The following is a 14927-nucleotide window of genomic DNA, read 5'->3' as shown; positions in this document are numbered from 1 at the left end:
ACACAGGGCCTGCATCGGCAGGGCCCAGAGCAGGGTGGCAGGAGCATGGGGTCCCAGCCAGCAGATGCTCTATGGAGCCAGGCCAGCTCCCCCTTACTGGTGCAGCCCAGCTCAGCTGCACAGACCCCTGCCAGCCTGTGTCCCGCTTTGGGCCCCACCGATGCTGGCCCTGGGACATTGGTCACAAGACATTGGGACATTGGTTCCAAGATGGTGACCAGGGGATGGGGCACCTATCAAGGGGTGGGGCTACCCATGCGGCCCTTGACAGCCTGCCAAAACTGGGTGAGCGGGCCTCCACCTGAAATAATTGCCCGCCCCCGTTCTGGGTGCTGGCCCGAAGTAGCTTCCAGGCCCAAGACAGCACTTGGTAACTGAAGTCCACTGTCTTCCAGCAAGCTGCAAATGCTTTGTCCACTGCAGCTAGAGATGCAAAACCATAGTGCTTCAGTTGAAAGCAGAGCATTTCTGTGGTCCATTACATTTAGTTCTGAGCATGCCTCTTAACCTTTCAAGGGACACAGTGCCTGGCAAAACTAAAAAGGAGGGACACAGATTATTAATGCGAGAGAGTTAAAAAGCAATAGGCTATTTTCCTTCAGTGTACATGACTGTTAACTCATATTTGTGATTATTTCTGATGTAAATAATATTAAGGACATTTAAGAAACTGGCAGTTCAGACAAATTTGGTATAACATAACACTTGGAACCAAAATTCCTTGAAGTAAGCTATACTTGAGAAGTATAGCTATTAGAGTGAAGATGTGGCAAGGAGGCAAGTTAGAATAAAACATCATGAAGAGGAGGAGCCTGGAAAAAAGCTACTATCTTTCTTGTTCACACCCTTATCCCCCAGATTCAAATAGAGGTAAGAAACAAGGAAAATACAATGAAAGTGTGAAGGAAAAAAATTCTCACATGCGTGCGCACAATGGTTTTGTATATGTGCATTATATATATAAAATCATTTATTTTGGTGTATTCTTGATATTCATGCAGGTAAAAAAAAAAAATTGAGGGGAGGGGGGTTACCCTGCCACTTTGCTTTTGTACTGGGCAGTGAAATTACATTTTATTTCACATTTTTAAGACCCAGGATATAAACATAGATTGAAGGACTGGAGAGAGGGCATTTTTAAGGAGGAAATCTATTGTACAAAAGTAATCCATAAAAAACAAGATTGATGGCCACTGCCTTAGAACCGTACAGAGCATTTTAATTATAAGCTTATATCCTCCTCCTTGAGAATCAAATATATAGTACCAATGAACTGTTATATAGAAACAGAAGGAGCCTGTTTCTTTAAAATTAGTTCGTTCTTACTGCTCAGGATAAAAGTAACTGTGCCAAGGAAACTTTGCAAACAAAAAAATCTGTAACTTACTCTTATAGGAGGTTTCCCAGCAACCTTCATTGGGACATATCCTTTACATCATTGAGATGATAACCCCATGCTTTTTGTTACTTATAGTGAATGCATTGTGTTTGTCCAAATTAAATTGAATTAACTTTAAATTGAGTATAAATTTGGGCAAGAAGTGAAAAAAAATCTGGTAACTAAATTGAGAGCACAGGTCACAAGGGAGTCGCTGTAAATAGTGAATTCCTTCAAATGATTTGAATGGCACAAGGCAATGAATTAGTGTTCGTAAAAATTGAATACATTTTGAAGTGTCTAAATTTAAAATGGGAAATGTGCAAATGACTAAAATAAATGTGGTGGTGGGAAAAAGACTTGGTGGCTTGCTTCTGAATTTTACTCCAGCTCTTGGTCTGTTTTCTATAAAGGTCATATGTGACTTTTGATGCTGATCTCTGTAAAGGTATTTATGCTTGTCATCCTTTATGTTAACTCTCCGAATTTCCCAGTAGCTTAGTTACAGCCTTACAGCAAAAGTTAATGGAAGAGTGGAGAAGGAAGGAAGGGCAGGAAAAGTAGTGCTGAATAAAGGAGACATTAAAAAACTTTGAGTTGACAATTGGGCTGTGGTTGTTGTCATAGTAAAGCACATTGATGCGTGTTATTGGTTGATGGAATGAGAGATTCGCTCCTCTCGAGACATCATTGCAAAATCAGGTGTGTACAGGGAGAAACCCACAGGATAAATATGTTTTCTGTTTTGTTTAGGTCTTGTTGCAGTGGGAGAAAAGGCACAAAAGAGATCCGGACATTTCAGTGTGATGAAGGATCTTTCAGGTGAGACCTTTTTTACTCCTTTAAAATATGTTTAAGTTAATATATCTGGTTGTATCAGTAGAATTGATTTAGAAAACAAATATGTTGCTGTCTTTAAGGTAAACATCCAGTTTCTGCACTGATGGAGATCTGTAATAAAAGAAGATGGTCACCACCTGAATTCGTATTGGTGGATGATAGTGGGCCTGATCATCGCAAACACTTTATCTTTAAGGTAAGCTTGAATTCTCTTTTCTCATGTATTACGTATTCTGTTAAGATGAGGCTTTAAGTATTGCTATATTTGTGTTCTACTAGCATTCACAATGCATTAGGCACTGTCTAAACACATAGGAGTACACAATCCCTCTTATAAGGAACTACCAATCTAAACCCAGATCCTATAGGCACATTTCTGACTATCAAGAAAGAAACTGAGATATTCTTTCCCAGTTTTTATTTAAACAGAAAAACCAATTTGGAATTCAATCTTATCTCCTTATTCCCAGGAATAGCCTTAGGGGTACTACTTTTGTGGAGAAAGTGACAGGATTTATCTTTCTATTTCCAGTTTTAGCTTAGCATAACCCGCATTTACTTTCTCTTCCTGGGCTGGATCTTGCTTCTGTAAAGAATTGACAGAGAACTGGGTAGTAACAAAGTGTCAGTGACTTTTGTGGGAACAAGAGCTGCAGGTTTAAACACATTTTGAAGTTTGGCTTATGGAAGGAAGAAATTCAGACATATCCACTTTTTGCATTAACCATACAAGAAGTTTCTTAATGAAGAACTCTGTTAGTTCTTATCTCATCTTGTCAGACCTGGCCACCTTTCATATTAGATTAGAAATACAGTTCTAAACCCCTGCCTGTCTGGCCTCATGAGGTGGTCTTGGAATAACTTAGAAGTGACAAAACAAAGGTTATGATCCTGTCACTCTGCTGCATTAAGTATTCCATATTGTACAGTTCTGCTCGGTACACTGTACAAATGCAACAGGAAGCCCACCTGAGTGGAGCTTAGGCAGTACAGCAGTGAACAGGAGGAATATTAGTAATAGATGTTATACTCATCTGTGAGAACTTTCTGTATTGCATGATAAAGATTTTTAGTCCTTTCCACAGTTGATTGATAACAATTTGATGGGACAGTGGTGAAAACAACTGAGCTTTGTGTATGCAGACAGCTTTCACTGGCAGATCTGTGTTAAGAGCAAATTACAACTGGGGCTTGCTGCATAGCCTGATTTGCTCCTGTTGTGTGAGTGGTGTTGCAGGCTGTCTGGGCTACTGGACAATGAAGAGGATGCAGAATTAAGCACAACACTTCCTGTTGGTTTTTTTTTTTAAGTAACAAGCTGGAACTTTTGACATTTTCCTGCTGTTTGTTTGGTGTAATTAAATTGCAAGCACTGTGAGGCAGGGACTGTCTTCCTCTTTGTGTTTGCACAATGCCCACCAGAATGGCACTCAGCCCTGATTGAGGCCTTGATGTGGTAATTGAATAGAAATACTCGTTTACAAAATGCTTCTGAATTATGCTTCCCTCTGGATTGAGAAGGGAAGCATAGGAATATCAGTAATAGATGTTATATTAATCTGTGAGACTGCTTTCTGCATTGCATGATAGAGATCTTTAGTCCTTTTCAAAGGGAATTGAAGGCACATTCTCAAGGTACCAAGTGCACTGATGTGAGGGAAATAGATAAATCAGAGGGAGTGGTAAAATGTAGATGACTGCTGTATTGTTTGTTTCTCTTGAACAGGTGATGGTCAATGGGAATGAATACAGGCCTACCTTTGCCAGCCTTAATAAGAAGCATGCTAAAGCCACAGCAGCAACTGCGGCCCTCCAAGCGATGGGACTTGTACCAAAGGAAAGCATGGCTAATACCACCATGTTCAGGAGTGCCTCACACCGCTAGATATTGTTTTTTATATTGACATTATTTCGGATAATTTTACTCTGCACAAAGAAGGTATTTGCCCGTCTCATTTTGTAAATACGTTGGCAATTCCCATGTTGTAAAAACTGTACAGACACCCGCAAGCTTTTCTTTTGTACCATCAAAAATGTATTTAAATCATACTTAGTTTTTGGTATGTTTATATTGTTTACATTAGTGATGTAATTATTTCTTAAATGACTAAAATTGGAAGACAGACTCTGGAGGCATCAATAATCTAAACCCTTGTTTTAAAACTCATGCAGTTTCTCTTCAGTACGGAATGTTAACACTTTCATACTGTTTTATACTATGATGCAGTTGTCCCTGGTTTTGGTAAAGTTACTGTTGTACTTTTGCCTATAGCCAGTTAAAGGCTGCACAGCTTACCCTAGTCTAGAAAAGGCTGGCATGTACTGCTGGACAGATACTGGGCCAGTTACCCCTATGGGATAGTAGGTAATGGTAGCACTGTTGTACAGAGCTACCATTACTTACTTCTCCTTTTGAATTTTGTTTGGGGTTTCTCAGTGGTGTTCTGCAACTGGCCATACGGCCTACATTCTAGCACTAAAAAGATTAGGCAAAAGACCTGCCTGAAGTGGGAGGGAAGAAAGTCCAGTGATGGAACTGATCAGAATCGCAATGTGAAAGTCTCTCTCCCTGCATGTTCTGATAAGGAAATATGAAGTTGTCTATTCCAATCTCAAATTAACACACTGCCTGATGTTGATTGTATGAATGTGTGGTTAATGTGAATTTTAAACTATAACAAATCTTCAACTGGATGGGGGTAGAATGATGCTTAAATTGTTGTACCCAAGTCAGTCAATAAAGCAGCACAAGTTCATAATCTTAATCATCGGTCAAAAAACACTTAAATCTATGCTAGAGCACTGATTTAGAAGTCAGCATACCATCACGTGTTATGGGGGGGAGGAACAGTAGTGACAGCTGGTAAGAAGGCAGAACACAACCATATTTCAGTTGCTTAGAAAAATATCAGGATAACATTTTGAGTTCAGATTTTTTCATGCTTGCACCACACTTTGGGATGAGATTTCTTTGAAAGTTTAATCCAATGTTTTGGCAGTTTTTGAAAATGAAAGCAATTGAGAAAACAGGGAATCTGGTTTTTTCTCATGTGCTACTTGGTTTTAGAGTCTTAGCAGCTGGTTGTAGTAATTTTAAACTTGGGGACGAGGATGGTCTCAACAAATTTGGGTGACTTAAAAAACATGGCATCACAATGAAGCTCTTTAATATTTAGTTATTTCTGAAAACGTTAACATTTTGCATCTTACCGTTTGGTATCATATCAGATACACAGAGCTTTTATGGGACGGGGAAACTATAATTTCCTATGCAAACTGCTACAACCTATATCCTTCAAATTGCAGCAGAAACCCGGAGATAACAACATTCCAATCCTATTTCCTCCATGAACACACTCTAATTCTGGATGCTTTCACTATCCTCATTACTAAACAAGGCTTTACTGTAATGCCATAAGGGCCAAGTACCTGATCTGGGGACCAGATAACTGAGGGTCAGTGGTATACCAGAAGGTCACTTATGGTAAACTGGAAGTTGAACCTACCTATTAAACGTGATAGACAAGTTCCATCCATTTAGTTGCTCTTGGTAATGGCAAATCTGGGCTTGATTAGATTGTCTAAATTCCTACACACCACTTAATTTATATAAGGCATTTTGACAGCTGAAGACATGCTCTCAAAGAATTAGTAAAAGTACACAAAAGAAGCCTCATACCCAATACTTTATTGTGGTCTAGGGAATAATAGCACATACTGATGGGAGGGGGGGGTTCCTGTTAGAAGAGAAATTCCAGAGTTCAAATCATATTAAGACTGCAAGTTGAGGAATTTAGAAGGTATTTGAATTAATATTGTCTGTTCACTACTATCTTTTAATTACATAATTATATCCCCCCAGCCTTATTTGTTAAATAAAGTAATTGGTTGCCTCCTGTTTTGAAGTAGCTGAAAAATCTTCAGGAAGAGTAGGTAGGTATGGTACAACAGCAGAGAATGGCACAGAACTGGGTTTTGTACCTGGCACCATGCATTTCTGCAGAATTTTAGCTGTCTTAAAGCAACATACTTTTAGAGAGGCTATGAAAGTAAGAAGGGTCCTGCAGCTTGCATGAATGTGGAATCCATACCTTGCTGCATAAACTATTTTTAGAATATCAGTGTTCATTAAAAAAGTTTTAATCTTTCCTTGTTGTGAAGAAACCTTTGCTCAGCAGAAATCTTGGTCTTCCTGTGGCTGCAGACCTCCTGAACCATTCTATATAACTTTAGAAGACAATATAAATATCTTAACTAGTGAGAACATGCAGCTCTTGCTTAATTGCACTCCCAAATCACCTTTCCATGTGTCAGAAACTAACTAGCATCTATTTACCTAGCTGTCCACCCAAAAATGACATAGTAACAATATACCTGGACAGGTTAAAATAAGTATGACTTTATTAGTGATTGTGTCACTGGTCATATTTGTTCATGGTGCAAGAGTTACATTATACCTTTGGAAGTAGTGCAAGTAAAATTTAGTCTGCTGTGTTAGCATTTAAAGTTCAAACAAACTTTAAGTCCAAATACTGTTTAAGGAAGGGAATTGTCTGTTTGAAAAGGAAAAGTTCAGGCCTAAGTCACAATTTCAGAATGATGTTGTTGCACAAATATCCACGGGAAATTAGTTTAGTTATTTTTCACCTAATCAAGTGCATATGAAAGTGTAAATGGATAACTTATTATTAAAATCTTAAGTGTTAATGTTTTGAGATTACACAGCTGTAAGCAATCATTGGCACTGGTTTCTTGTAATGAAGTTTGCATTTTTCACTCAGACTGGACATGTCTTGCACTAATTATGGCTGTTTCCAGCATGAGACCAGCTCTATCTGTACACGATTAGTAGATTCTGATAGTTTAAAATGCTGGTGCTTCAGACATCTTAAATTATGCTAGAATGCAAGTCAGGATTTTCTTTGGGTCACTGTTATATAGTCCATCCAGCTTAAAAGTGGTTGACCGCTCAGACTTGATACAGATGAAATGCTTGGTATTGTTGAGGCATTTAAGAAACTGGCTTTTTTAAAAATTGTAATAACAGAGATCAGAACTGCCTACTTTAATGGTCACTGAACAGTATCCAGGTTCTAACACCAAACACGCAGCAAAATGTTCTAGAGGGTTAGGTAGCCACATCAGTACCAGAGTCCCTCTTAACTAAAACGAGGGTATCCTGCAGACTGCTATTAGTTTTAAAGCACTTCTAGTAGGTGTAGAGTTCATTCAGAATGGAATGAGGTGATAAGGTACCTGTTAAGCAAATAGGTAAATCTGAATGTTGCCACCGCTATGCCCAATTCAAATCCACATATGGATTTTAGCCGAATAGCATGTCAAAAAGCAAAAGCTGTCCATGTTTGTACTCTGAAGACAAATTATTCAGCTGATCTTACCAAACTAAATCCTTCTAGTTGCCAGATCTGCTTCCTGTGAATTTTAGGTAAGTAAAAAATAATGAGGTAAAAAGCTTAAGTGCTAATGTTTTTAAAACTAAAATGGGCACTATGTGACTAAATATAGCAAGATTCACAAAAGCAGCAGTAGATGTCACCCCAAGTTTTTTTTTTTTTAGAAGTGATCCTGTTATAGTTTAATTAAACATGGAGTCTCTACCTTAACTCCAAAGAGCAGAACATTCAAGATGGCTTAGTTTAAAAAGTTTATTTTAAAAGCATAAAATGAAGATGTTTCAGAGCTGGAAAGCAGCTCCAGTGATCTTGCTGGATGATTTAAAGTGTTCTTCCACCTGAGGTTGCCTTACCAGTGCTGTTATGTACAAATTCTCATCTGTTACATCCAAGAGGTTTTATAAGTAGGCTACATTTGTAGGAGACCACATTTGTTTGGGTTAGCTCAACAGCATCTGTAGAACATTGATGAAATAACAGCTAGTCCTGCTCCATCAACTAAAATAATGCACTTAGGACTTCCAAGTATATGCATAGTCTTTCATTTCTAGGAATCTTATAGAAGACTTCCCCAATGCTGAAATCCCAGCCAGTTGATCCAAGGTTTTAGGATGTAGTCCACATCTAGTGAGGTCTGTGCATAAAGTTTCCTGTGAAAAATGATTTGCAATAGGCATGTAACAATGAATTGTCCTCAGTACCCATTTCTCTGCCTATGAACAAAAAATGTTGAATAGCTGTAACTGTCAGAGGGACTCTAGTTTTAAAGCTATCAGTTTAGTAAAAGCCCTCTTCTGTTGTTGTAACTACCACCGCCCACAATGCCATTAACTAAACGTGATCATTACAGTGGCAGATAACTAGGCATTCGCTAATACATCAAGGGAAGAGCAGCTGTAATAAAAAGTATTAATCCTAAAGGAAGGGCTCTCTCTCACACTACTTGCCTTATGTAAGATCCTCTCCATGTCAAGACTAGTGTTAAACACTGCTGTGGGCTCATGGGTGTACAGTACAGCAGAAAAGGCTCCTTTTTGGGCAGATGTGAGCAGCATCGTCAATGAGTGCAGGGAATGAGGCATGACAGGGCCCATGATCTCCAAACTAAATATATCCTTATAACTTGAGTGAACCTGGGTTTTCACGTTTATACTTCGAGCCTAAATACAAGACAAAGCAAATTAGTATTTGATCCATCTCAACTGACATCTGCCCTTACATTTCAGTAATGGTTTGAATTCAGAGTGGTCAAAGCAATCTAGAGATATTACCTATTAATACCCCATTTGCCCTTATGAGGCATGGCTATTATTTGCTCTTTACAGACATTCCCACTCCCAGCTTATACCCATTATTAATATGCAGGAATTCTACTGTCTGGTACTGCAACTGCACATTCAAAAAAGGAGAGATTTAGGCAGGCAGAACAAACAAGTAATGGAACTAGGTTGCAACATCCTGATTAGTAGCACAATTGCAAGATGGGGCAAGGAGTTATTTCACATCCTACCTAAAATTAGGACTGTGGGAATTCCTCAAGATCAGACTAGAGCAGGGATGAACCAGATCCAGAGGGACTTTACCAGGGGCTGCTGCGGTGGGTCCTTCAGTCCTGCCTGGCCCAGGTGCCATCCAGCCTGTAGCGTATATCACTGTCCCCTGGGCTGCCTAGAAAGGCAGTCCAGCTGCAGTGCCCGGTCCTGGCTACTGCCCCTAACCCCATGGTACTGGTGAGGACCCTCACGTGCAGCCCTGACCCCTCTGCCCTGCACCTGCTCCAGACTTTCCTGCCCATGCTGAGCAGCAACAGTGGCCAGGCAGCAGCTGCTGTTCAACACAGGGGAAAAGCATCTCTTCCCCTTCACTGCTGCTAGGCACTTCTTGCTGCAGCTGCCCAAAGTCTGCACCCAGGCTGCCCTGCAGGTCCTCTGCATTGCAATCACTATCCTGCTGGGCAGCCCAGCTAGCAGTGCTGGTGACAGAGAAGCTTCAGGCTAGCCCAGGTACAGGTTCCAGGCAGCTGCTGCAAGAAGTACCCAGCAGCAGTGAAGGGGAGGGGGGGATGCTTTTCCCCCAACATGGAACAGCAGCTTCTGCTCAACGGCTGTTTGGCATGGACAGGTGGTCCAGACTGGGCATGGAGCAGGCTGGGTTTGGGGCTATACGTGCAGGTTCTGGCTGGTACACTCTGGCCAGGGTGAGTTCAGAGTGGGCCAGAGTGCTGTTGGTGGTGAGGAACTGTTGGGTGGGGGAATGCTGACTGGCCCACGGCAGCCCCCCAGAAATGCCTTTTGGCCCGCAGACAGACCCAAGTAATTGTCCGTCCCTAGACGGAATCTTCAGTTCTGTACAGTGGAAATGTTCAAGCGAACACCTGAACAACTGTATTAGGAATAGGGAAGGCTACATGTTTAACTCCTCATATCTCAAGGTTAGATTATACAACCAAATCTTCACCCCCAAAACTGACTTTCCAGCAGAGGTGATTTGCAATTAATATGCTAACCCAGTCGAGCTTTAACAGCATAAGTGTTAACCCTAGCAAACACCTACAAAGGAATGAGAATAACCTTGCTTACCCAAGTATATTAGACTTCAAGTAAAGAAACTTGTAACTTATTTTCTTCACTGAAAACTGATAGTTCAGTTGCACAGTGATTACTAAACCTTCTCCTACACTATTTACCTTGAGTGTTTGCATTGTTGCGCCTCGAAAAGCAACTGGGGACAGCAGCGTTGGTGGAAGCCCAGCTTGAGGACCTGCACTGGCCACTAAACTCTTGCAATTTATCAAGAAGTTTAATAAAGTGAATGCGTTTATTCCTCGCACCAATGCCAAGGATTCAGGTTTATGATCCATTTGCACCTCATGTTTTTCTTTACAACTATGTTGGTAAGTCAAAGAAAAAAAAAAAAATGTAGAAAGTTTATCATCAATACACTAGATCAAGAATAAAAGCCACATAAGAATTCACTGAAAAAAGCTGTTATGCTAATTTTAAGAGTTTTCTCTTGAAGAGCAATGAACTAAAAAATAGCTTAAACTTAACCCTTGACTTCACTGAAGCCAGTCTGTTTTCCAGTTTTAATACCTGCAATTATTTTCTTTGGCATCTCTAAGATGATCATATTGATCTGGTGTTGCTAAAATGGATTTGAGTCAATACAGTCACTGCTACAGATCAAGACTAGGTTCTCCCCTGCATTTAACCAGTTGAGGGAGTCTCGTCCTGAATTCGAATGCCAAGGCTGGGGATGGGGCGGGAGATCCCGTGCTGCCTGGCTGGGGCTCATGGGGCAGGGTAAGGAGAGCATGGGAGGAAACCTTGTGCAGGGGAGGGGAAGCACAGGGGATGTGGTGTAGGGAGTGCAATCCAGTGCATGGCCTGAAGGCAGCACCGAGGAGACTACATGGTATATGTGTGTATGTGGAAGGGTTGGGGAGTACAGTGCAGGGTTGAGGGTAGTGATAGGGAGACCACACAGAGGCAGGGGAGCTACTCCTGCTTCTTTGACTCTGACCTGCCAGGGATGGAGCTGGAGTTGCTATTGCTACCTGGTTGGGGTCAAAGCCAAAGCTGCTGCAGGGTAATCAGTAGCAGGGCGGGGAGGCAAGCGGCCAGGAAGGCAGGGAACAGAAGCGGCAAGTGCTAGGCAAAATTTTCCATGTACAGAATCTAATTACTGGGGGGGGGGCTCATCTTAAAGTCATCTTGGATTTGGTAAATACAGTATATAGCTCAAGGCTGTGCAACTTCTAAGCATCCAAGGGCTACACACATGGGCTGCAGCAACAGAAGCCATACTAATATGAGCCATGGGCCTCTAGACTGCACAGGCACCCCTTACATCCTGCTGACTCCCCTGGTGCTGCGGGCCACGCTGTGCCACCCCCTGGGTGGGGGCAGGAAGTGAAAGCTGGAGGAAGGAGGGGGAAGTCTAGAAACCCCAGCTACTCCTGCTGCTGCTGGAGAAGTTGGAGGGTAGGGAAGGGGGAGAGGGGGGCAAACCGGATGGGATTAACCCCTTGTGGGCCATATGCATCCTGCAGGCTGCCACTTAGATACCCCTGATATTGGAAACAGGCAAACAGTGCCCATATTTAAGAAAGGGAAAAAGGAGGATCCAGGGAACTACAGACTAGTCAGCCTCACCTCAGACCCTGGAAAAATCATGGAGCAGATCCTCAAAGAATCCATTTCTAAGTACTTGGAGAAGAAGAAGGTTATTAGGAAGTCAGCATGGATTCACCGAGGTCAAGTTATGCCTGACCGACCTGATTGCCTTTTATGATGAGATGACTGGCTTTGTGGATATGGGTTCAAAATTGGTCCTGGCCAGTTTTGTTCAATGTCATCATCTATGATCTAGAAGACGGCACAGAGTGCACCCTCACCAAGTCTGCAGATGACACTAAGCTGGGGAAAGTAGTAGATACACTGGAGGGTAGGGCTAGGATTCAGTGACCTAGACAAATTGGAGGACTGGGCCCAAAGGAATATCATGTCGTTCAACAAGGACAAGCGCAAACTCCCGCACTTAGGATGGAAGAATCCTAGGCACCGGTACAGGCTGGGATCCGACTGGCTGGGCAGCAACTCCGCAGAAAAGGACCTGGGGGGTCGCAGTGGACAATAAGCTCAATATGAGCCAGCAGTGTGCCCTTGTTGCCAAGAAGGCTAATGATACTGGGCTGAATTGGTAGAAGTGCTGCCAGCAGGTCAAGGGAAGTGATTATTCCTTTCTATTCAGCACTGGTGAGGCCACATCTGGTGTACTGTGTTCAGTTTTGGGCCCCCCACTACAGAAAGTATGTGGACAAATTAGATGTCCAGCAGAGGGCAACAAAAATGGTTCAGGGGCTAGGGGACAAGACTTATTAGGAGAGGCTGAGGGAACGGCTTATTTAGTCTGCAGAAGAGAAGACTGAGAGGGGATTTAATAGCAGCCTCCAACTATCTGAAAGGAGGTTCGAAGAGGATGGAGCTAGACTGTTCTCAATGGTGGCAGATGACAGAACAAGAAGCAACAGTCTCAAGTTGCAGCAAGGGAAGTTTAGATATTAGGAAAAACTCTCTCACTAGGAGGGTAGTAAGACACTGGAACAGGTTACCCACAGAGGTTGTGGAAACTCCATCCTTGGAGGTTTTTAAGACTCAGATAGACAAAGCTTTGGCTGGGATGATCTAGTTGGGGATGATTCTGCTTTGCGTAGGGGGTTGCACAAGAAGACCTCCTGAAGTCCCTTTCAACCCTAATTTTCTATGATTCTATATCCTGTATGTCCTGAAACTCAAGTAAAGGATACAGTTTGATAGAAATTGCAGCTGGTTTTTTAATCTTGTCTTGAACTCCCATCTCCTCAAGCCAAGAAAAACTTTCTTCATCATCACTCACTCCTTGTTCCCTAGGAAATACAGATTCAGGTTGTTAAGGTAGCAACAGTCCACATCAGCATTTACTAGATTAAAACATAAAGACTCTTCAGACAGATTACATACTCTTCATCTTCAGTGTGCTTGCCTACTTCAGAATTCTTGGCAACTTCTGCTTCCAAGTTTGTCTCAGAACTTCTCTGCTTTCGGTTTCTAGTTTCTTCTATGAAAGGTAAAGAAAATTCTATACCTTGAATGGAGAAAATATGCAAATAAATGACTATATACACACTTTGCATGCCAAATGAGTTTGGTAGGTTAGTCAAATGTAAGCTCCATCTTACCTTCATTTCTCATGGCTTCTCTTAAACCCCTGGTCGTGGGTGAAATGACTGCTGTGATACCATCACTTCCTGCAAGGCCAGCCGCACGAAACAGCACAGTAAATTGGTAGGTACAAACATAGAAGTAGGGACAAAGCTTCGCTTTGAGCAGGTTATACAGGGAAGTAAAACTGACGGACCTGCAAGTTGGTAAAATATAGTTACAGTGATTATTTCCATCTTTAATTCCTCCTTACCACCTGATAAATTCCTAGCTAGATCTCTAATAATGAAATGCTCTGTGAAACATTACTCATTTGTAGGAAACATGCACCTTGCCACAATCAAGTTTGAAAGGCAATACCTTTAACATTGACAGCCAGATTTTCAAGTGTGCTTGGCATCCAGCATAGAGGTCTCTTGATAACGTGGCCCTGAGGTGTGCTGAGACATCTACTCACAAGTGATTTAACATGTGTGAAATGGTAAAGGCAGCCTGCTAGTAAATTTTTAAAAGCTGCCAGACATGGAGGGGCATTCAGCACAATAAGGTGGCTTTAGTCTTAACCTCACACATCTAATGTGGCTAAAGAATTTGAGAGAGAAAAAACTTTAAAGGTCTGCTTTAAGTAGCCATCAGAAAGGGTACTTTATTAGTAATTACTGTTCTTCAAGTTTCCTCTGCACATTCCCTGGAGCTGTAGAACTCCCATGGGGGGCCTGTGGCAGGGTGGGGGGGGCAAGTGAGAAGCTGCAGGAATCTCACTGTCCAATTTAAAAGGGAGAATACCTGCAACTGTCTCAAATCCGTCTCTAAAGCTGTAGAAGCCTAACATACAGCACTCCAAGACAGAAGGAAAGATGGGTGGATAAGGACAGCGCACTGAAGAAGTTCTGCTGTTATATAGCCTCTTTTGCTCAGAGAGATTTGTAGATGTTAGGGTCGGAAGGGACCTCAATAGATCATCGAGTCCGACCCCCTGCATAGGCAGGAAAGAGTGCTGGGTCTAGATGACCCCAGCTAGATGCATATCCAACCTCCTCTTGAAGACCCCCAGGGTAGGGGAGAGCACCACCTCCCTTGGGAGCCCATTCCAGACCTTGGCCACTCTAACTGTGAAGAAGTTCTTCCTAATGTCCAGTCTAAATCTGCTCTCTGCTAGCTTGTGGCCATTATTTCTTGTAACCCCCGGGGGCGCCTTGGTGAATAAAACCTCACCAACTCCCTTCTGTGCCCCCGTGAGCTTTGGGCAGTCCCATGTGTGGGAGATTAATAACCAGTGGTTCATCAAAATACAAGTTCATAGGACAGGACTGCACCTACCTGGGCAAAGTGCAATGTTGAATCCAGGAAGCAGTATCTGGAAAGTATTTAGCAAACTTCTGCTATAAATCTCTCCTCCAAGGCAGCCTGCTTCAGGCCATGGACAGGCATTACATTTGTGCCTCTCCCCAGGACTATGCAAGATATGGAGGGCATTCCCCTGCAGTGTGAATCATCCCAGGGAGACCTGAGACAGCTTAAGTAAATGGTGCTGAAGCTCCCTGCTTCTTGCAGAATCCTGGGTCTCCCTGGACTGTGCAAAAAGGGGGGGGG

General features: G+C 42.2%; 2 protein-coding genes across 4 annotated transcripts in view; one reads left to right on the top strand and one right to left on the bottom strand.

The window, feature by feature from the left end:
• SON (SON DNA binding protein) overlaps positions 1 to 6897 on the top strand; it is a 53655-nt gene extending 46758 nt beyond the window's left edge. The window contains exons 8-10 of one of the 2 annotated variants that reach the window (XM_025214409.1): positions 2132 to 2200; positions 2299 to 2414; positions 3945 to 6897. In XM_025214409.1, coding sequence (XP_025070194.1) covers positions 2132 to 2200; positions 2299 to 2414; positions 3945 to 4103 — 344 coding nt within the window. In that variant the 3' untranslated portion in view covers positions 4104 to 6897. The remainder of the gene's footprint in view (positions 1 to 2131; positions 2201 to 2298; positions 2415 to 3944) is intronic. The other variant, XM_025214410.1, reaches the window with a different exon arrangement.
• A 954-nt stretch (positions 6898 to 7851) lies between these two features.
• DONSON (downstream neighbor of SON) overlaps positions 7852 to 14927 on the bottom strand; it is a 13114-nt gene continuing 6038 nt past the window's right edge. The window contains exons 5-10 of one of the 2 annotated variants that reach the window (XM_025214417.1): positions 13352 to 13530; positions 13134 to 13230; positions 12941 to 13039; positions 10319 to 10517; positions 8580 to 8792; positions 7852 to 8282 (exon numbers count right to left, since the gene is read on the bottom strand). In XM_025214417.1, coding sequence (XP_025070202.1) covers positions 8145 to 8282; positions 8580 to 8792; positions 10319 to 10517; positions 12941 to 13039; positions 13134 to 13230; positions 13352 to 13530 — 925 coding nt within the window. In that variant the 3' untranslated portion in view covers positions 7852 to 8144. Of the gene's footprint in view, positions 8283 to 8579; positions 8793 to 10318; positions 10518 to 12940; positions 13040 to 13133; positions 13258 to 13351; positions 13531 to 14927 lie in introns of both variants that reach the window. The other variant, XM_006032644.3, reaches the window with a different exon arrangement.

Source organism: Alligator sinensis, unplaced genomic scaffold (genome assembly GCF_000455745.1).
Source record: "Alligator sinensis unplaced genomic scaffold, ASM45574v1 scaffold996_1, whole genome shotgun sequence".
NCBI classification, from domain to species: domain Eukaryota; kingdom Metazoa; phylum Chordata; order Crocodylia; family Alligatoridae; genus Alligator; species Alligator sinensis.
This window is presented reverse-complemented; position numbering and strand designations above follow the sequence as displayed.